At 42.1% G+C, this 16,560-nt stretch overlaps 2 protein-coding genes across 2 annotated transcripts in view; both read right to left on the reverse strand.

Moving 5' to 3' along the window:
* The window catches only part of LOC140208596 (uncharacterized), a 587,054-nt gene that overhangs the window by 31,235 nt on the left and 539,259 nt on the right, over positions 1-16,560 (reverse strand). The gene's annotated exons all lie outside the window — the stretch shown is intronic.
* LOC140208612 (uncharacterized) overlaps positions 4,375-16,560 on the reverse strand; it is a 31,752-nt gene continuing 19,566 nt past the window's right edge. Inside the window, exon 4 of the mRNA XM_072277419.1 lies at positions 4,375-12,930. Coding sequence (XP_072133520.1) covers positions 11,644-12,930 — 1,287 coding nt within the window. The 3' untranslated portion in view covers positions 4,375-11,643. The remainder of the gene's footprint in view (positions 12,931-16,560) is intronic.

Below are 16,560 nucleotides of genomic sequence, written 5' to 3' on the forward strand. Positions count from 1 at the left end.
TGTTTACTTAATTGTCTCCTACCAGTCTTTTTTTTTTTGAAACCTTATTATAATACTTCAATACTGCTTTACTATGGCTGGGAAAAGAACCAAAGCATTTGCAAAAGAAAGAGAAACAGAAGATGAATCCCCAGTCACTTTGGATTCAATCAGTGACTTCCTTAAACAGCAAAAGTAGGAATTCTCTGAGGAGTTTCAGCGGATCAATGGCAAATTGGATACAATTCAGCAAACTTTATTAGATCATGAGAACCAAATTCAGGAGAATACTGTGAAGCTAATGACACTTGAAGAGGATGTTGAAGATACAATTAAACTCTGCAAGGAGTTATCCTTATCCAGTGATAAAATGCTGAAAAGGATCATCAGTCTCGAAAACAGAAACAGGAGAAATAACTTGTGAATCCTGGGTCTTGAAGAATCAATTGAAGGCGCTGACCCTACGAAGTTTTTTGCAAACTTTCTGAAGCAGCTTTTCCCTGCTTTATTCACTTCGGAGCCGAAGCTCAATCGAGCTTCTCGCTCTCCGACTTTGAAGCCATTGTCCTTGGCGGTGAAACCCAGATCAGTCAGACTAGCCTTTCATGAATTTCGTGTTAAGGACCTTTTAATTCGTCATACCCGGAGACAAGGAATGATCGATTTCCAAAATTACAAGGTTAGATTTGTGGAAGACTATTCACCTGAAGTTTTGGCTGATCGTATGAAATATAAAGAAGTTATGTTGGAATTTTATAATAAAGGATATAAACCATCCCTTCAGTTCCCCGCACGTCTGCGTATTGTTTTGAAGAACGGATTGCGAAAAAGAATAAATTCAGTTGAAGATGCAAAAGAGTTTCTGAAGGATGAAGTCTAAAACTGTTATACTTCTTATTTGATCAAGTTTTTTTTCTTCTGTTAATATGAATTTGAAATAAGGTTTCATTAAGCTTACGTTTTGGCTGTTCATATACTGTCTTTTATTAGATTTTTTTTTGATACTACTTTATTTTATCCCGTTTTGAGGCTTTATTTTAATACAGCTTTCTTTGAATTTGTTTAAAGTGATCCTTTCGTATTTCCGAATACCAAGTTATTTTACTTTTTATGTTGTGTGTTGGTAGGGACATAATGACCTTGCAGGACTGGAGTTTTTTCTGTCAACAGGATTTTTTGGGGCCGGTACTTAGTTCTTAGCTCACTGACTGTCTATTGGTCAGCTTTCTCGCTTTGGGTAGGGGAGGGGGTAGGGCCTATTTCTCTCTGGGAGCTGTGTTGGGTTGAATATATGATTGTTTGTTTGACCACTTTACTTTACAGTTTGCTTTCTTGTTTTAATAACTTAATGGCCAGATCTTTTAATTACATGTTGATTGGTATTTAAAATGTTTCGAAATTTTAACCTGTTTAGTTTGAATGTGAAAGGGCTGAATCACCCCACCAAAAGGAACAAAGTGTTTGCTTATATTAAAAAATTAAAAGCACCTTTTTTTTTACAAGAAATGCGCATACGCAGCTGTGATAGCTTATGTTTTTCTTTACTAGGTGGAAGAATATGAATTCCACTCTTCGTTTAATGCAAAATCATGTGGAGTTTCGATTTTTGTAGATAATACAGTTTCCTTTATTCAGCATAAAGTTGTTTCGGACCCTAATTGTCGATTTGTTATTGTATCAGAGTTTAGACAGTGAATCGATTGTTTTTGCTAATGTATATGCCCCCAACGTAGATGATCCAGGATTTTTTGAAAGTCTATTTTCATTTTTGCGAGGTTTGTGTACTTACTCCCCTGTGATAGGAGGAGGTTTTAATTGCTGGTTACATCCAGTATTAGATCGCTCATCTATTAAAGCAGACACACTTAATAAATCAGCTGTGCTTATCCAATCTTTTCCAACTAAACGTGGTATAGTTGATGCTTGGCGTTTTCTCTATCTGACGGACAAGGAGTATTCATTTTTCTCTCATGTCTATCACTCTTATACCAGGATTGACTAGTTCTTTTTATTGATAGTCAAATAATTCCATTATTTCGATCAATTGAATATAAAGAGATTGTTATCTTTGACCACTCTCCTGTAATTCTGTCTTTAAATCTTTCTGGTCCTATCCCCATGAGTAGATTTTGGCAATTTAGTTTAACTCTGTGTCCGATGAGTATTTTCTTAAATTTATGGAGAATCAAATTGCTCTTTTTTTTTGAAGAAAATACGTTGGAAGAGACGTTTAGCCTTATTATATGGGATACTTTTAAAGCATACATCTGGGGTCAAATTGTCTTAGAAAACATAGAAAATAGGTGCAGGAGTAGGCCATTCGGCCCTTCGAGCCTGCATCGCCATTTATTATGATCATTGCTGATCATCCAACTCAGAACCCTGCCCCAGCCTTCCCTCCATACCCTCTGATCCCCCTAGCCACAAGGGCCATATCTAACTCCCTCTTAAATATAGCCAATGAACTGGTCTCAACTGTTTCCTGTGGCAGAGAATTCCACAGATTAACCACTCTCTGTGTGAAGAAGTTTTTCCTAATCTCAGTCCTAAAACGCTTCGCCTTTATCATCAAATTGTGACCCCTCGTTCTGGACTTCCCCAACATCGGGAACAATCTTCCTGCATCTAGCCTGTCCAATCCCTTTAGGATTTTATACGTTTCAATCAGATCCCCCCTCAATCTTCTAAATTCCAATGAGTACAAGCCTAGTTCATCCAGTCTTTCTTCATATGAAAGTCCTGCCATCCCAGGAATCAATCTGGTGAACCTTCTTTGTACTCCCTCTATGGCAAGGATGTCTTTCCTCAGATTAGAGGACCAAAACTGCACACAATACTCCAGGTGTGGTCTCACCAAGGCCTTGTACAACTGCAGTTGTATCTCCCTGCTCCTGTACTCGAGTCCTCTCGCTATAAATGCCAGCATACCATTCACCTCTTTCACCGCCTGCTGTACCTGCATGCCCACTTTCAATGACTGGTGTATAATGACACCCAGGACTCGTTGCACCTCCCCTTTTCCTAATCGGCCACCATTCAGATAATAATCTGTTTTCCTATTTTTGCCACCAAAGTGGATAACTTCATATTTATCCACATTAAATTGCATCTGCCATGAATTTGCCCACTCACCCAACCTATCCAAGTCACCCTGCATCCTCTTAGCATCCTCTTCACAGCTAACACTGCCGCCCAGCTTCGTGTCATTCGCAAACTTGGAGATGCTGCATTTAATTCCCCCATCCAAGTCATTAATATATATTGTAAACAACTGGGGTCCCAGCACTGAGCCTTGCTGTACCCCACTAGTCACTGCCTGCCATTCTGAAAAGGTCCCGTTTATTCCCACTCTTTGCTTCCTGTCTGCTAACCAATTCTCTATCCACATCAATACCTTACCCCCAATACCGTGTGCTTTAAGTTTGCACACTAATCTCCTGTGTGGGACCTTGTCAAAAGCCTTTTGAAAATCCAAATATACCACATCCACTGGTTCTCCCCTATCTACTCTACTAGTTACATCCTCAAAAAATTCTATGAGATTCGTCAGACATGATTTTCCTTTCACAAATCCATGCTTTGTCCGATCATTTCACCGCTTTCCAAATGTGCTGTTATCACATCCTTGATAACTGACTCCAGCAGTTTCCCCACCACCGACGTTAGGCTAACCGGTCTATAATTCCCCGGTTTCTCTCTCCCTCCTTTTTTAAAAAGTGGGGTTACATTAGCCACCCTCCAATCCTCAGGGACTAGCCCAGAATCTAACGAGTTTTGAAAAGTTATCACTTATACTGTAAACATCATTTAAAAAAGCTAACAAAGAAAGAAATGAATTAGCCAATCAGTTAAAGCAACTGGACCATAAATATGCTTCGGTACCTGATCCTGAAACATATAAGAGACGTATTGAAACTAAAACTAAATATGATCTGCTTTTAATGTATCCAATTGAAAGCCAACTTTTAAAAGATAGAAGTCAACTTTATATTCATGGAGATAAAACTGGTAAGCTACTGGCTAATCAATTGAAGCCATTTTCAGCCATGTGGCAAATTAAAGAAATACGTAAAATTAGTGGGGACATGACAACTGACCACCTTGAAATTAATGACACTTTTAGGGAATTTATTTCTAAATTGTATAGTTCTGACTCTGTTAATGATAATATTGTAAAGTATATTTTTTTAGATCAATTAAATATTCCTAATCTTTCGTTAGATGATCGTAGGCAATTGGATCAGCCCTCTTCCCAGGAGGAAATTGCTCAGGCTATTTGAGAATTGCATTCTGGGAAATCCCCAGGACCCGGTGGATTCTCTGGAGAATATAAGGCTTTTTCCTCCTTGCTTATACCACACTATATTCTACCCTTACTGATTCCTTTAAGGTAGGAAGACTACAGCAGTCTTTTTTACCAAGTTTTAATTTAGCTCATTCTCAAAAAGAATAAGAATCCTACTGAACGTTCTTCGTATAGACTTATCTCTTTACTCAATTTTGGCTCGCGGACTTGAAAATATTATGTCTTCTATAGTTTTGAATGTTCAGACAGGATTTATTAAAAATCGATATTTCCATTTGTTGTATGTTATATACTCTCCATCTAAGGAAATAACAGTGTGTGATATTGTCGGATGCAGAGAAGGCTTTTGACAGACTTGAATGGAACTTCCCATTTACATCCTTAGAAAAATTTAATTTTGGACCTAATTTTATTCATTAGGTTAAATTACTTTATTTATCTCCCTCCGCTCAGATTCTTACTAATTTTCAGAATTCTAAACCCTTTAAACTCCAACGTGGAACTAGACAAGGTTGCCCCTTGAGCCCCCTGGTTTTTGATTTGATATTAGAACCCTTAGCAATTGCTTTTCGAGAGTTAAAAGAGATCACTGGTATTCTAAGGAGAGGTACTATTCATAAAGTGTCGCTGTATGCTGATGACTTATTGCTTTTTATATCTAATGTTACAATCTCTTTACCATTTGTGTTCCGTTTACTGACTAATTTTAGTCAAATTAAAGCTACAGAAGAGTGAACTGTTTCCTTTAACAATTTCATACCAACTGATAGTAACCTTTTAAAATTTTAGGAGAATGATTTACATATTTGGGAGTAACAATTAATAAGAATTCTGAAGATTTATTTAAGGAAATTTTTTAAAGTATTTTGAATTATGTTAAAAAAACACTCTCTAATTGCTCGTCTCTCTCTTTATCACTGATTGGCTGAATCAATTCTATTAAAATAAATATCTTACCTAAATTTATATACCTTTCTCAAGCTGTGCCTGTTTTTATTCCTAAATCTTTTTTTGACTCTTTGGATTCAATTCCTTCTTCCTATATATGGAAGAATTAAAAAAATAACCTCATATAAATAAAGCTCACCTTCAAAAAACCAAACAGAATGGAGGATTTGCCCTACCCAATTTTAGCTTATATTACTGGGCAGTTAATATACGTAATATTGCGTTCTGGTTATATTACATTAACCATGAGAATTGCCCTATATGGGTTTCTTTGGAAGTCAACTCTGTTATAAAACTTCCCATTATTTCTTTACTTGGATCCTTGCTTCCTTTACCTTTAAATAAATTAATTTACAATGTGGCGGTTAAACATACATTGAGGATTTGGTTACAGTTTAGAAAACATTTTGGTTTATTGATATTCTCCCTCTCAAGTCCCATATTTTCTGATTGTTTTTTTTCAAACCATCTTTAATTTAGATTAGATTAGATAATGAGAACACTCAGTCCTCGTTTACTGTCATTAGAAATGCATGCATACATTAAGAAATGATGCAATGTTCCTCCAGAGTGATATCACAGAAAAACAGGACAAACCAAAGACTAACACTGACAGAACCACGTAATTATGACATATAGTTACAGCAGTAAAAATCAAACCCATAATTTGATAAAGAACAGACCATGGGCATGGTAAAAAAAACAAGTCTCGAAATCCCGAGTCGATCGACTCCCGAGTCCCCGATAGCAGGCGTCAAAGGGAGAAACTCCCTGCCATAAACCTCCAGGCACCGACTACTGCCAGTGCATTGGAAACACCCGATCACAGCCGACACTGAGTCCATTTATCCAAAAACTTCGAGCCTCCCGACTGCCATCCTCTGCGGAGTGCCTTTGACCTCGCCTGGCCGCCGAAACAAGCAAAGCCGAGGATTCGGGGCCTTCTCCGGACATTCCGGACCACACAGTAACAGCGGCAGCGAAGGGGGCATTTCAGAAGTTTCTCCAGATGTTCCTCCGTACTCTCACGTCTATCTCCATCAAATCAGAATTGTGCACGGTCCCCTACTTGACAAATAACAGACAGCACCACTGAAATGGCCGCGTGTGCCATCTTCTCCTCCTCCTCCTTTAGACTCATCTTCTAAAGAATGGGATAGATTCGGTATTAAACGATTTCAGGATTTGTTTAATGGAGGGAATCTCTCTTCTTTTGTGCAACTTCCAACGAAATTTAACCTTTCCGACACTCACTTTTTTCGATACAGATTAGAGATTTTTAAGGTCTCAATTACTTACATTTCTTACAAGTCCAGATAAGAATATATTAGATACAATTTTTAATTTGAAACCCTTTGATAACAGTTCAATATCTTACATTTATGGTCTACTGTCGGGACTGAAAATGGCCTCCTTAGATAAAATTAAAGGAGACTGGGAAAAGGATTTACAGGTTTTCATATCTGATGAGAGCTGGAAGATTATTTTAAAATTGATTAATTCTCCATCATTATGTGCTCATCATTCTTTATTACAATTCAAAGTGACACAGAGAGTTCGTATGTCTAAAGATGAGCACTCTGATTTCTACGTAGATATTTCCCCTTACTGTGATAGATGAGGTAATGGAGTGGCCACACTAATTCATATTGTCCTGGTCATGTCTGAACCTTGAAAAATTCTGGAAAGATGTATTTCAAACACTTTCTGCACTTTTGAATGTCAGCTTTAAGCCCAATCCTTTGACTGCCATGGTTGGTTTTGTTGAGGACAGTGCTACAAAATTGAAGCCATCTAATTTGCGGGTATTGGCCTTTATGTCTCTTATGGCCAGGAGGACGATCTTGCTCAAGTGGAAGGAGGCCGCCCCGCCCATTCATGTTCAATGGCGAGCTGACGTTATGTTGTGCCTTAATCTAGAGAAGATTCGTTGTTCGATTTCTGATACAAAACATGATTTTTTAATGTTATGGGGACCCTTTCTGAATAATCGTCACAATCTTTGAACAGTTATTAAAGTATGGATCTGTGCCATTATTATTATTATTATTATATCATATGGTAAGGTATTTTTCTATTTTCTTCTGTTTTTTCTTTTACCAACCAGCTCATTTTCGGAGTGAGGATAGATTTTTTTAAATAAAATACAATTTTTTTTCTGTTTCATTTCATAATTCAATCTTTTTTTTATACATGATGGCTTTGGAATATGGGACACTATGATCATATTACTCTGATTTAAATGTAATGTAATTTGTATTATTTACTTATATCCTTATGATTTTTGTATTTGTATTCGTGTAATTTATATAATACCAATAAAAATATTGAAAAAGGAAGAATATACCAGAAGAAGGAAGCATGAGGGGCTCATGAGAAATATAGGGTAGTCAGGAAGGAGCTTAAGAAAGGACTGAGGAGAGCTTGAAGAGGGCATGAGAAGGCCTTGTCACGTAGGATTAAGGAGAACCCTAAGGTGTTCCATGCGTATGTGAAGAACAGAAGGATAACAAGAATGAAGGTGGGGCCGCTAAAGGATAAAGAGGTCAACACATGCCTGGAGGCGGAGGAGGTTGGGGAGGCCCTAAATGAATACTTTGCTTCAGTATTCACAAGTGAAAAGGATCTTGATCAGGACAATTTCGAAATAGAACAGGCCTGTGTGCTGGACAATGTGGAGATTGAGGAAGAAGAAGTGTTGGACCTTCTTAAAAACATCAAGATTGATAAATCCCCAGGGCCGGACATGATATACCCAGGTTGCTGTGGGAAGTGAGAGAAGAGATCGCTGGAGCAGTAGCTATGATCTTTGAATCCTCTTTGGCTGCAGGGGAGTTGCCGAAGGATTGGAGAATGGCAAATGTAGTTCCCTTGTTTAAAAAAGGTAATAGGGAGAATCCTGGGAACTATAGACTGGTGAGTCTTACGTCGGTGGTCTGCAAACTATTGGAAAGGATTCTCAAGGATCGGATCTACGAGCACTTGGAGAAGTACAGTCTACTCAAGGATAGTCAACATAGCTTTGTGAAGGGAAGGTCATGCCTCACAAGCCTAATTGAGTTTTTTCAAGAGGTAACAAAATAAATTGTTGAGGGTAGGGCGGTAGATGTGGTCTACATGGATCCGAGCAAGGCATTTGACAAGGTCCCTCATGGGAGACTCATCAAGAAAGTCAAGAGGCATTGGATCAGTGGAACCTTGGCTGTTTGGTTAAAAAAATGGCTTACAGGAAGAAAGCAGAGGGTAGTAGTGGAAGGAAAGTATTCTGCCTGGAGGTCGGTGACAAGTGGAGTGATGCAGGGATCTGTCCTGGGACCCCTGCTATTTGTGATTTTATTAAATGACCTGGACGAAGTGGTGGAAGGATGGGTGAGTAAGTTTGCGGATGATATTAAGATTGGAGAAGTTGTGGATGGAGCTGTAGGTTGTCGAAGGTTACAAGAGGATATAGGCAGGATGCAGGGTTGGGCAGAAAAATGGCAGATGGAGTCCAATCCGAATAAGTGTGAGGTGATGCATTTTGGAAGGACAAACCAGAAGGCTGAATACAGTGTTAATCGTCGGTTACTTAAGAGTGTGGATGAACAAAGGGGCCTTGGGGTTCAAATCCATACATCCCTCAAGGTCGCTGCACAGGTTGATAGGGTAGTTAAGAAGGCCTATGGGATGCTAGGCTTCACTAACAGGGGGATTGAGTTCAAGAGTAGAGAGGCCATGTTGTAACTCCACAGATCTCTGGTGAGACCACACTTAGAGTATTGTGTTCAATGATGGTCACAATACTCAAAGAAGGAGAGAAGGGAAAGTGGGAGAGAGAGAGGGGGAGAGAAGGGAAAGTGGGAGAGAGAGAGAGAGAGAGAGAGACAGAGAGAAAACAGGCTGAGTGGTGGTAGTGAAAGTGAGGGAGGGAGAAACTGAGTTACAGAAATAAGAGGCTGTTGGAGTGTTAGCGAGACAGACTGGGGAGAGATGGGAGGGACGTAGCGGAGGCGAGAAACAAGAAGGGAGAGAGACGGTGGCGACAACCAGTGAGGGGAGAGAATGGCGGGAAATGAGATGGACGTGGGAGAGAACGATGGAGGAGAGAGATTGGAGAGAATAGGGATGGAGAAATAAACCAGGATAGAAACCAGGGATTGAGACGGGGGAGATAAACGAGGAAAGGGATGGGCTCTTTGACATTTCTGCTGATCAGTGAGAAGGAAACGGACAGAGATCGAAAAGGGCTGCTCATTTTAAATGGAGACGTATGGAAGTTGCTGAATTCTAAATCTTCCATGTAAATTCCTTCAGGATCAGTGAAGTGTCTATGTATCTGAGAGTAAGCGGGTGGCTGGGTACATTGAGGTGGAGATAGAGGGGGATGGGAACAGACGCATAGATCAGACACGGCCGTGTTGAATAAACATAATATCATAAGACTTCCTCCTCCTCTCTCTTCTGAATTGATTTCCCTGTAGTCTGAGGGTGTACCCCCAGTCCTGGGCTCTGCATTATGGGAAACGTCCTCTCCACATCCTCTCTATCTTGGCTTCTCAGTATTCAGGAAACCGCGCCCCCCCCCCCCCCATTATTCTAAACTCCAGTGGGAACAGGCAAAGAGACACCAAACACCATGAGCTGTGGTCTTGTTAATCAGCGTCAGGTGCAACACCTTGTTCAAGACCATCTGAAAATCCAAACAAACAACACCCACTGCCTTTCTCATTTCACCAAAGAATTCCAACAGATTCGTCTGAGAAGATTTCTCCTGAGGAAAACCATGCTGGCTTTGGCCGTACACGGGAGGATTTAAAAGAACGGTCATGGAACAGAATCACTGCGGACCGGTTTCATATTGACAATACCCGGGGGTGGGGGAGGTGGGTAGGGTTGCCAATGGACAAGAGTTGAGCCAAATACGTTGTTTACAGAGACTACAATGACCATGAAGCCTTGCGCGGGCACCAGTGTGCATGCGTGTACCTGCCGATTTCTTCTAGAAATCGTTTTTGGCGATTCTGTTCGGGGTGGGGGGAAGGGAGGTGTTAATCACGACCAGAATATAGATGATAAGTGGCTAATACACTCAATTTCGTTTCTAAAAGGGTATCTAACAAATTTAATATTAAACACACAGCGCATATTTTCCTTGCATGAATATAGCCACAAGTCAATTGCTGTATCAGGGAAGGACAGGGGAGCTTGAAGTAAGTGTTGAATGAACTTCCAGTAGAAGTGGTAGAGGCAGGTTCGATATAATTTAGAGAAAAATTAGATCGGTGTATGGACAGGAAATGAATGGTCTAGGTTGGTGTTCCATGGTCGGTGGGACTAGGTGAGAATAGTATTCAGCATGGACTAGAAGGGCAGAGATAGCCTGTTTCCGTGCTGTACTTGTTATAGGGTTATATAAGTATGTCAATAGCATCATGACATTTTAAGTAACGTTTGGATATTAAACACACAGCACATATTTTCCCCATATGAACATATAAATCATTGCAACACACCAATATCGCTGAATCAGTGGGAGCCCTGGGCTTGTTTCCCTGCAACCAGATGGTCCCATCGAGGGGTGATGGGACACAGCGATACTTGAACGGGGTTCCTTATGTCCAGTCCATTACGCAATTTGGTTTTCGTTGCATTCATTGCAGAGATATGTTGGAAATGGGAGCAACATTTTCAGTGCTTTCGTGGCTTTCTCAGGATATTCAGCCTTGACTTTGATCCAGAATGCCAGCAGAGATGTTATGTCAAAAATACTTTGCAGCCCATCATCATTTGCAAGCTCGAGGAGTTGATCTCCTTCCCGCGCTGACATGGATGACGCGCAGGTAATGACCTCACGTGCGTTCAAGCTCAACAGTGCGTGACAGGGAATGAGGAAAGGTGCAGCTGACTCATATCGCCAAATCCTATCATTTCCTCGCGGCCCGGTAGCGCATACTTTGTGGCCCGGTGGTTGGGGACCGCTGCTCGACTGCACACTAGGTGTGTTATAAATTTACTAAGTACCAGAGACGGAGTTTAAAATAGAACTGACTGATTTGTCTCAGGTCCAGAATATTAAAACTCCAGTCCCATTAAAGGTGAATATGCAGCAGAAGAACCTCCTCCCATGCCCAGTGACCAGGGTGCAGAACTGGGTGGGGTGAGCAGCAGCAATAATTGCAGAGTTCAGCACCGACAGTCACTCTCGAAATAGCATTCAGCAACAGTGATGGACAAATATCCAGCATGCAGCTTATTGAAACTTTCTCCCCAGTGTGAATCCCGTAGGGTGTCATAAGGATAGATAACTGAATGAATCCTTTACCACATTCACAGCCGGTGAACAGCCTTTCCCCAGTGTGAACTCAATGATGCACATTTGGTTGATTTGGCTGAGAGAATCTCTTCCCACAGTCCAAGCAGCTGATCAGCCTCTACCCAGTGTGAACTGACTGGTGTCTCTGTAGTTGACTTGACCAAGTGAATCCCTTCCCACATACTGAGCAGGAGAATGGCCTCTCCCCAGTGTGAACTCGCTGATGTACCTTCAGGTGAGATGACTGAGTGAATCCCTTCCCACAATTTGAGCAGGTGAACGGCCTCTCTCCAGTGTGAACTCTCTGATGTGCCTTCAGGTGGGATGAGCAAGTGAATCTATTTCCACAGTCTGAGCAAGTGAACGGCCGCTCCCCAGTGTGAACTGACCAGTGTGCTTGAAGGTGGGATAACTGGATGAATCTTTTCCCACAGTCTGAGCAGGTGAACGGCTTCTCTCCAGTGTGAATTCGCTGATGTTCCTTCAGTTTAGATGAGCAAGTGAATCCCTTCCCACAGTCTGAGCAGGTGAACGGCCACTCTCCAGTGTGAACTGACCAGTGTGCTTGTAGGTAGGATGACCGAGTGAATCCCTTCCCGCAGTCTAAGCAGGTGAACGGCCTCTCTCCAGTGTGAACACTCTGATGTTCCTTCAGTTTAGATGACTGAGTGAATCCTTTCCCACACACTGAGCAGGTGAACGGCCTCTCCCCAGTGTGAACTGAATTGTGTAGCAGTAGTTGGGATGACCGAGTGAATCCCTTCCCACAGTCTGAGCAGGTGAATGGCCTCTCCCCAGTGTGAATTCGCTGATGTACCTTCAGTTTAGATGAGCAAGTGAATCCTTTCGCACAGTCTGAGCAGGTGAATGCCCTCTCCCCAGTGTGAACTGACTTGTGTACCAGTAGTTCAGATGACTGAGCAAATCCCTTCCCGCAGTCTGAGCAGGTGAATAGCTTCTCCCCGGTGTGAAGTCGCTGATGTACCTTCAGTTTAGATGAGCAAGTGAATCCCTTCCCACAGTATGAGCAGGTGAACGGCCTCTCTCCAGTGTGAACTCGCCAATGTACCTTCAGTTTAGATGAACAAGTGAATCCCTTCCCACAGTCTAAGCAGGTGAATGCTCGCTCCCCAGTGTGAACTGACTTGTGTACCAGTAGTTCAGATGACTGAGCAAATCCCTTCCCGCAGTCTGAGCAGGTGAATAGCTTCTCCCCGGTGTGAAGTCGCTGATGTACCTTCAGTTTAGATGAACAAGTGAATCCCTTCCCACAGTCCGAGCAGGTGTACGGCCTCTCCCCAGTGTGAACTGACTTGTGTACCAGTAGTTCAGATGACTGAGTGAATCCCTTCCCACAGTCTGAGCAGGTGAATGGCATCTCCCCGGTGTGAAGTCGCTGATGTATCTTCAGTTTAGATGAGCAAGTGAATCCCTTCCCCCAGTCCGAGCAGGTGAACGGCCACTCCCCAGTGTGAACTCGTTGGTGAGCCATTAGGTCAGATGACCGAGTGAATCCTTTACCACAAGTTCAGCGGATGACCAGCCTCTGCTCAGTATGAACTGACTCGTGTCCACAGGTGGGTAGACTGACTGAGTCCCTTCTCACACACAGAACAGGTGAATTTGCTGATGCACCTTCAGTTGAAATGACCAAGTGAATCCATTCCCACTGTCTGAGCAGATGAACGGCCTCTCCCCATATGTAAAATGACGGGCATGCCAGTCGGTCAGATGACAATCCCTCCCCACAGTCTGAGCAGGAAGGATGATCGAGTGAATCCCTTGCTCCTCTTCTTAAGTATCTGGACAGAGACAGCAAAACTGGCGTGTTGTGTTCGAGATTCACGTAGACAAATTCCTTGCCATTTTTAACCTGTAAAAAGATTTACAAAATCCATCAATGGGTGTAGGACAACATTTCAGATGAGATCCCTTGAGTTGTCAAGGTGTGATCTGGCATCACACTGTTGCAGTGTAGTTCCTCCCAAGTTGGAGAGAGAAATTATGTTGTAACTGGGCACAGTGCTGGTATCTGGAATGACCATCAAATTCTCTGATGCTCTTCCTGTCTCTCTAAGAATGCGGCATTTCTGCCATCTCCAATCTGTAACCTGGCTCAGTTTGACTCTCTCTATTGGTATTATTCCCTGTTCCCACTGAGCTGCATGGGTTCCTGGCCCCACAGTAACTGAAACACTCTCACACAAATAGCCTTGGTTAACATGCAGCTGGGATTTTCTTGTATGTACTGTTGATTTAAAGTGCCACAGTTTTAACGCCATGTAAATATCTCCAACTCAGATGTATGGTTGGTCTGCTCAGCTGTTAGAAGGAATTAGAGTAAACATTAGTATTATTTCATGTTCTTGACACAGAGTCATAGTAAATTACAACACAGAAACAGGCCCTTTGGCCCATCTAGTTGGTGCTGAGGCTTTTCAACTCCCTACTCCCGTACCCCTAACATGCAGGTACCTATACGAACATCTTAAATGTTGAAATTCAGCTCACATGCACCATTTGTGCTCATTCCACACCCGGATGACCATCTGTGTGAAGAAGTTTCCCCTCATGTTCCCCTTAATGTCTCACCTTTCACACTTAATCCATGGCCTCTGGTTGTAGTCCCACACCATCTCAGTGGTAAAAGCCAGCTTGCATTTACCTCACCAATAACCCTCAAAATAGTGGTATACCTCCATCAAATCTCCACTCAATCTTCTATGTTCCAAGGAATAAAGTCCTGATCTGTTCAATCTTTCCTTATAACCCAAGTCCTCCAGACCTGGCAACATCCTTGTGAATTTTCTCTAAACTCTTTCAACCTCTTTTACATCTTTCCAGTAGGTAGGTGATAAAACTGCACACAACACTCCAAATCAGGCCTCACCAATGTCTTGTACAATGTCAACAAAACATCCATCTCCTGTACTCAGTACTTTGGTTCATGAAGGCCAATATGCTAAAATCTTTCCTTCTGTCCCTATTTAACTGTGACACCACTTTCAGTGAATTATGGACATGTATTCCCAGATCCCTTTCTTCTGCAGCGCTCCTCAGTGCCCTAACATTCACTGTGTAAGACCCAGGTCCTATCAAAATGCAACACCTCGCACTTGTCTCCATTAAATTCCATTTTGCATTTCTACAGCTGGTCCAGATCAGACTGCAAGACATTATATTCTTCCTCACTGTCCACTACACCCCCAATCTTAGTGTCATCCAGAAATCTGCTGATCCAGTTAACCACACTATCATCCAGATTACTGATCTAGATGACAAACCACAACAGATCCAGCACCGATCCCTGTGGCACACCACTAGTCACAGGCCTCCAGTCAAAGAGCCAACCATCTACTACCACACTCTGGCTTCTCCCAAAGACAGTGTCTCATCCAGTATGCTGCCTATCCTCAACCAATCTACATCTATCCAAATACTTGTATATCCATTTCCTGCAGACACATTCCAATAACTTTCCCACTACTGATGTCAAGCTCACCAACGTATAAATTCCTAGTTTATTTTTAGAGCCTTTCTTGAACAGCGGAGCATCATTGGCTGTCCTCCAATCCTCCAATCCATCACCTGTCACTAAGGACGATTTAAATATCTGTGCTTGGGCCCCGACAATTTCTGCACTTGTCTGCCGCAGAGTCCCAGGGAACAACTTGTCAGGCCCTGGGGATTTATCCACGCTAATTTGCCTTAAGACAGCAAGCACCTCCACCTCTGTAATCCGTACAGGGTCCATGAAGTTGATGCTGCTTTGCCTCACTTCTATAGACTCTGTGTCCATGTCCAGAGTAAATACAGATGCAAAAAAAAATCTCTCCCATCTATTTTGTCTCCTCATGTGGATTACCATTCTGATCTTGCAGAGGATTAATTTTTTCCCTTGCAATCTTTTTGCACTTAACACACCTGCAGAATCCTTGAGGATTCTCCTTCACCATGTCTGCTGGGCAACCTCATGCCTTCTTTTATTTCTTTCATAAGTGTTCACTTGAATTTCCTGTATTTCATAGTGTCATGTGTGACACCAAGCAGAGGTACCGGACGGATGATGCTAATGAGAGAGATAAGAAAGACAATGGAGAAACATTTGAAATGCTAATAAGAGAGAAGAGAGGAATTAACAGGAAAAAAACACAATTCAGATATTGACAGACCAGTTGCTTTGAACCTGAACTGTTTGAAGTTTGATAGACAGGTGATACCCCAGCAGGGGGATAAAAGGAACAGGTTTGCTAAGGCATGACACACCATGAAACCCTGGAAAGAGCAGTGTGCCCCCACAAGTTGGTGAGTGTTTGGAGGGCCGGTTCACGGGAACTGACCAGAGGCTCACAGGGTGTAAAGGTACGATAGGTGGGAACCTGGGGTGTGTGTCCACCCTTGCCTGGGTGCCGGGTTCACCGTGGAAGAATGATCATATCCGGAACGGAGGGGTCACAGTCGGTGACCACAGTGGGATTAGAAGACATCAAAAGGTCTGCCCGAAACCAACTGCGAAACATCAAAAGGTCTGCCTGAAACCAAATTGCATCTCTCTCTCTCTCTCCAACGGTACTGCGAACTGCACTAAACTGAACTGAACTCTGCTTCACTTAAGACTGATCATTTTACCCCTAGACTGCGATAGAGCTTGTTTGATTCCTATTACCCTAGTTCTGTGTATATGTGTGTATTATCATTGCTAACCTGTTGCATTTATATCCTTACGATTAGTGTACTGTATTACTTATTTCTTTAATAAAACTTTATTAGTTCCTAGTAATCCAGACTCCAACGAGTGTTCCATTTCTGCTGGTTTGGCAACCCAGTTACGGGGTACGTAACAATAAGTACCCCATTTGTTCCTATCTGCCTGTACCTGGTATGCGCCTCCTTTTTATTGATCTGGGAGAGGAAAGCCAAAGGGGTGATAGAGCTGCATGGTGGATGTGGGGGTAAGGGAGGGTTAAACTAAAGTTGCAGACGGAATGGGAGCCTGAATAATAGAGCAGATTGTGGAAAGGATGGAAAGCCAGGA

Source organism: Mobula birostris, chromosome 13 (assembly GCF_030028105.1).
Source record: "Mobula birostris isolate sMobBir1 chromosome 13, sMobBir1.hap1, whole genome shotgun sequence".
Lineage (NCBI taxonomy): Eukaryota > Metazoa > Chordata > Chondrichthyes > Myliobatiformes > Myliobatidae > Mobula > Mobula birostris.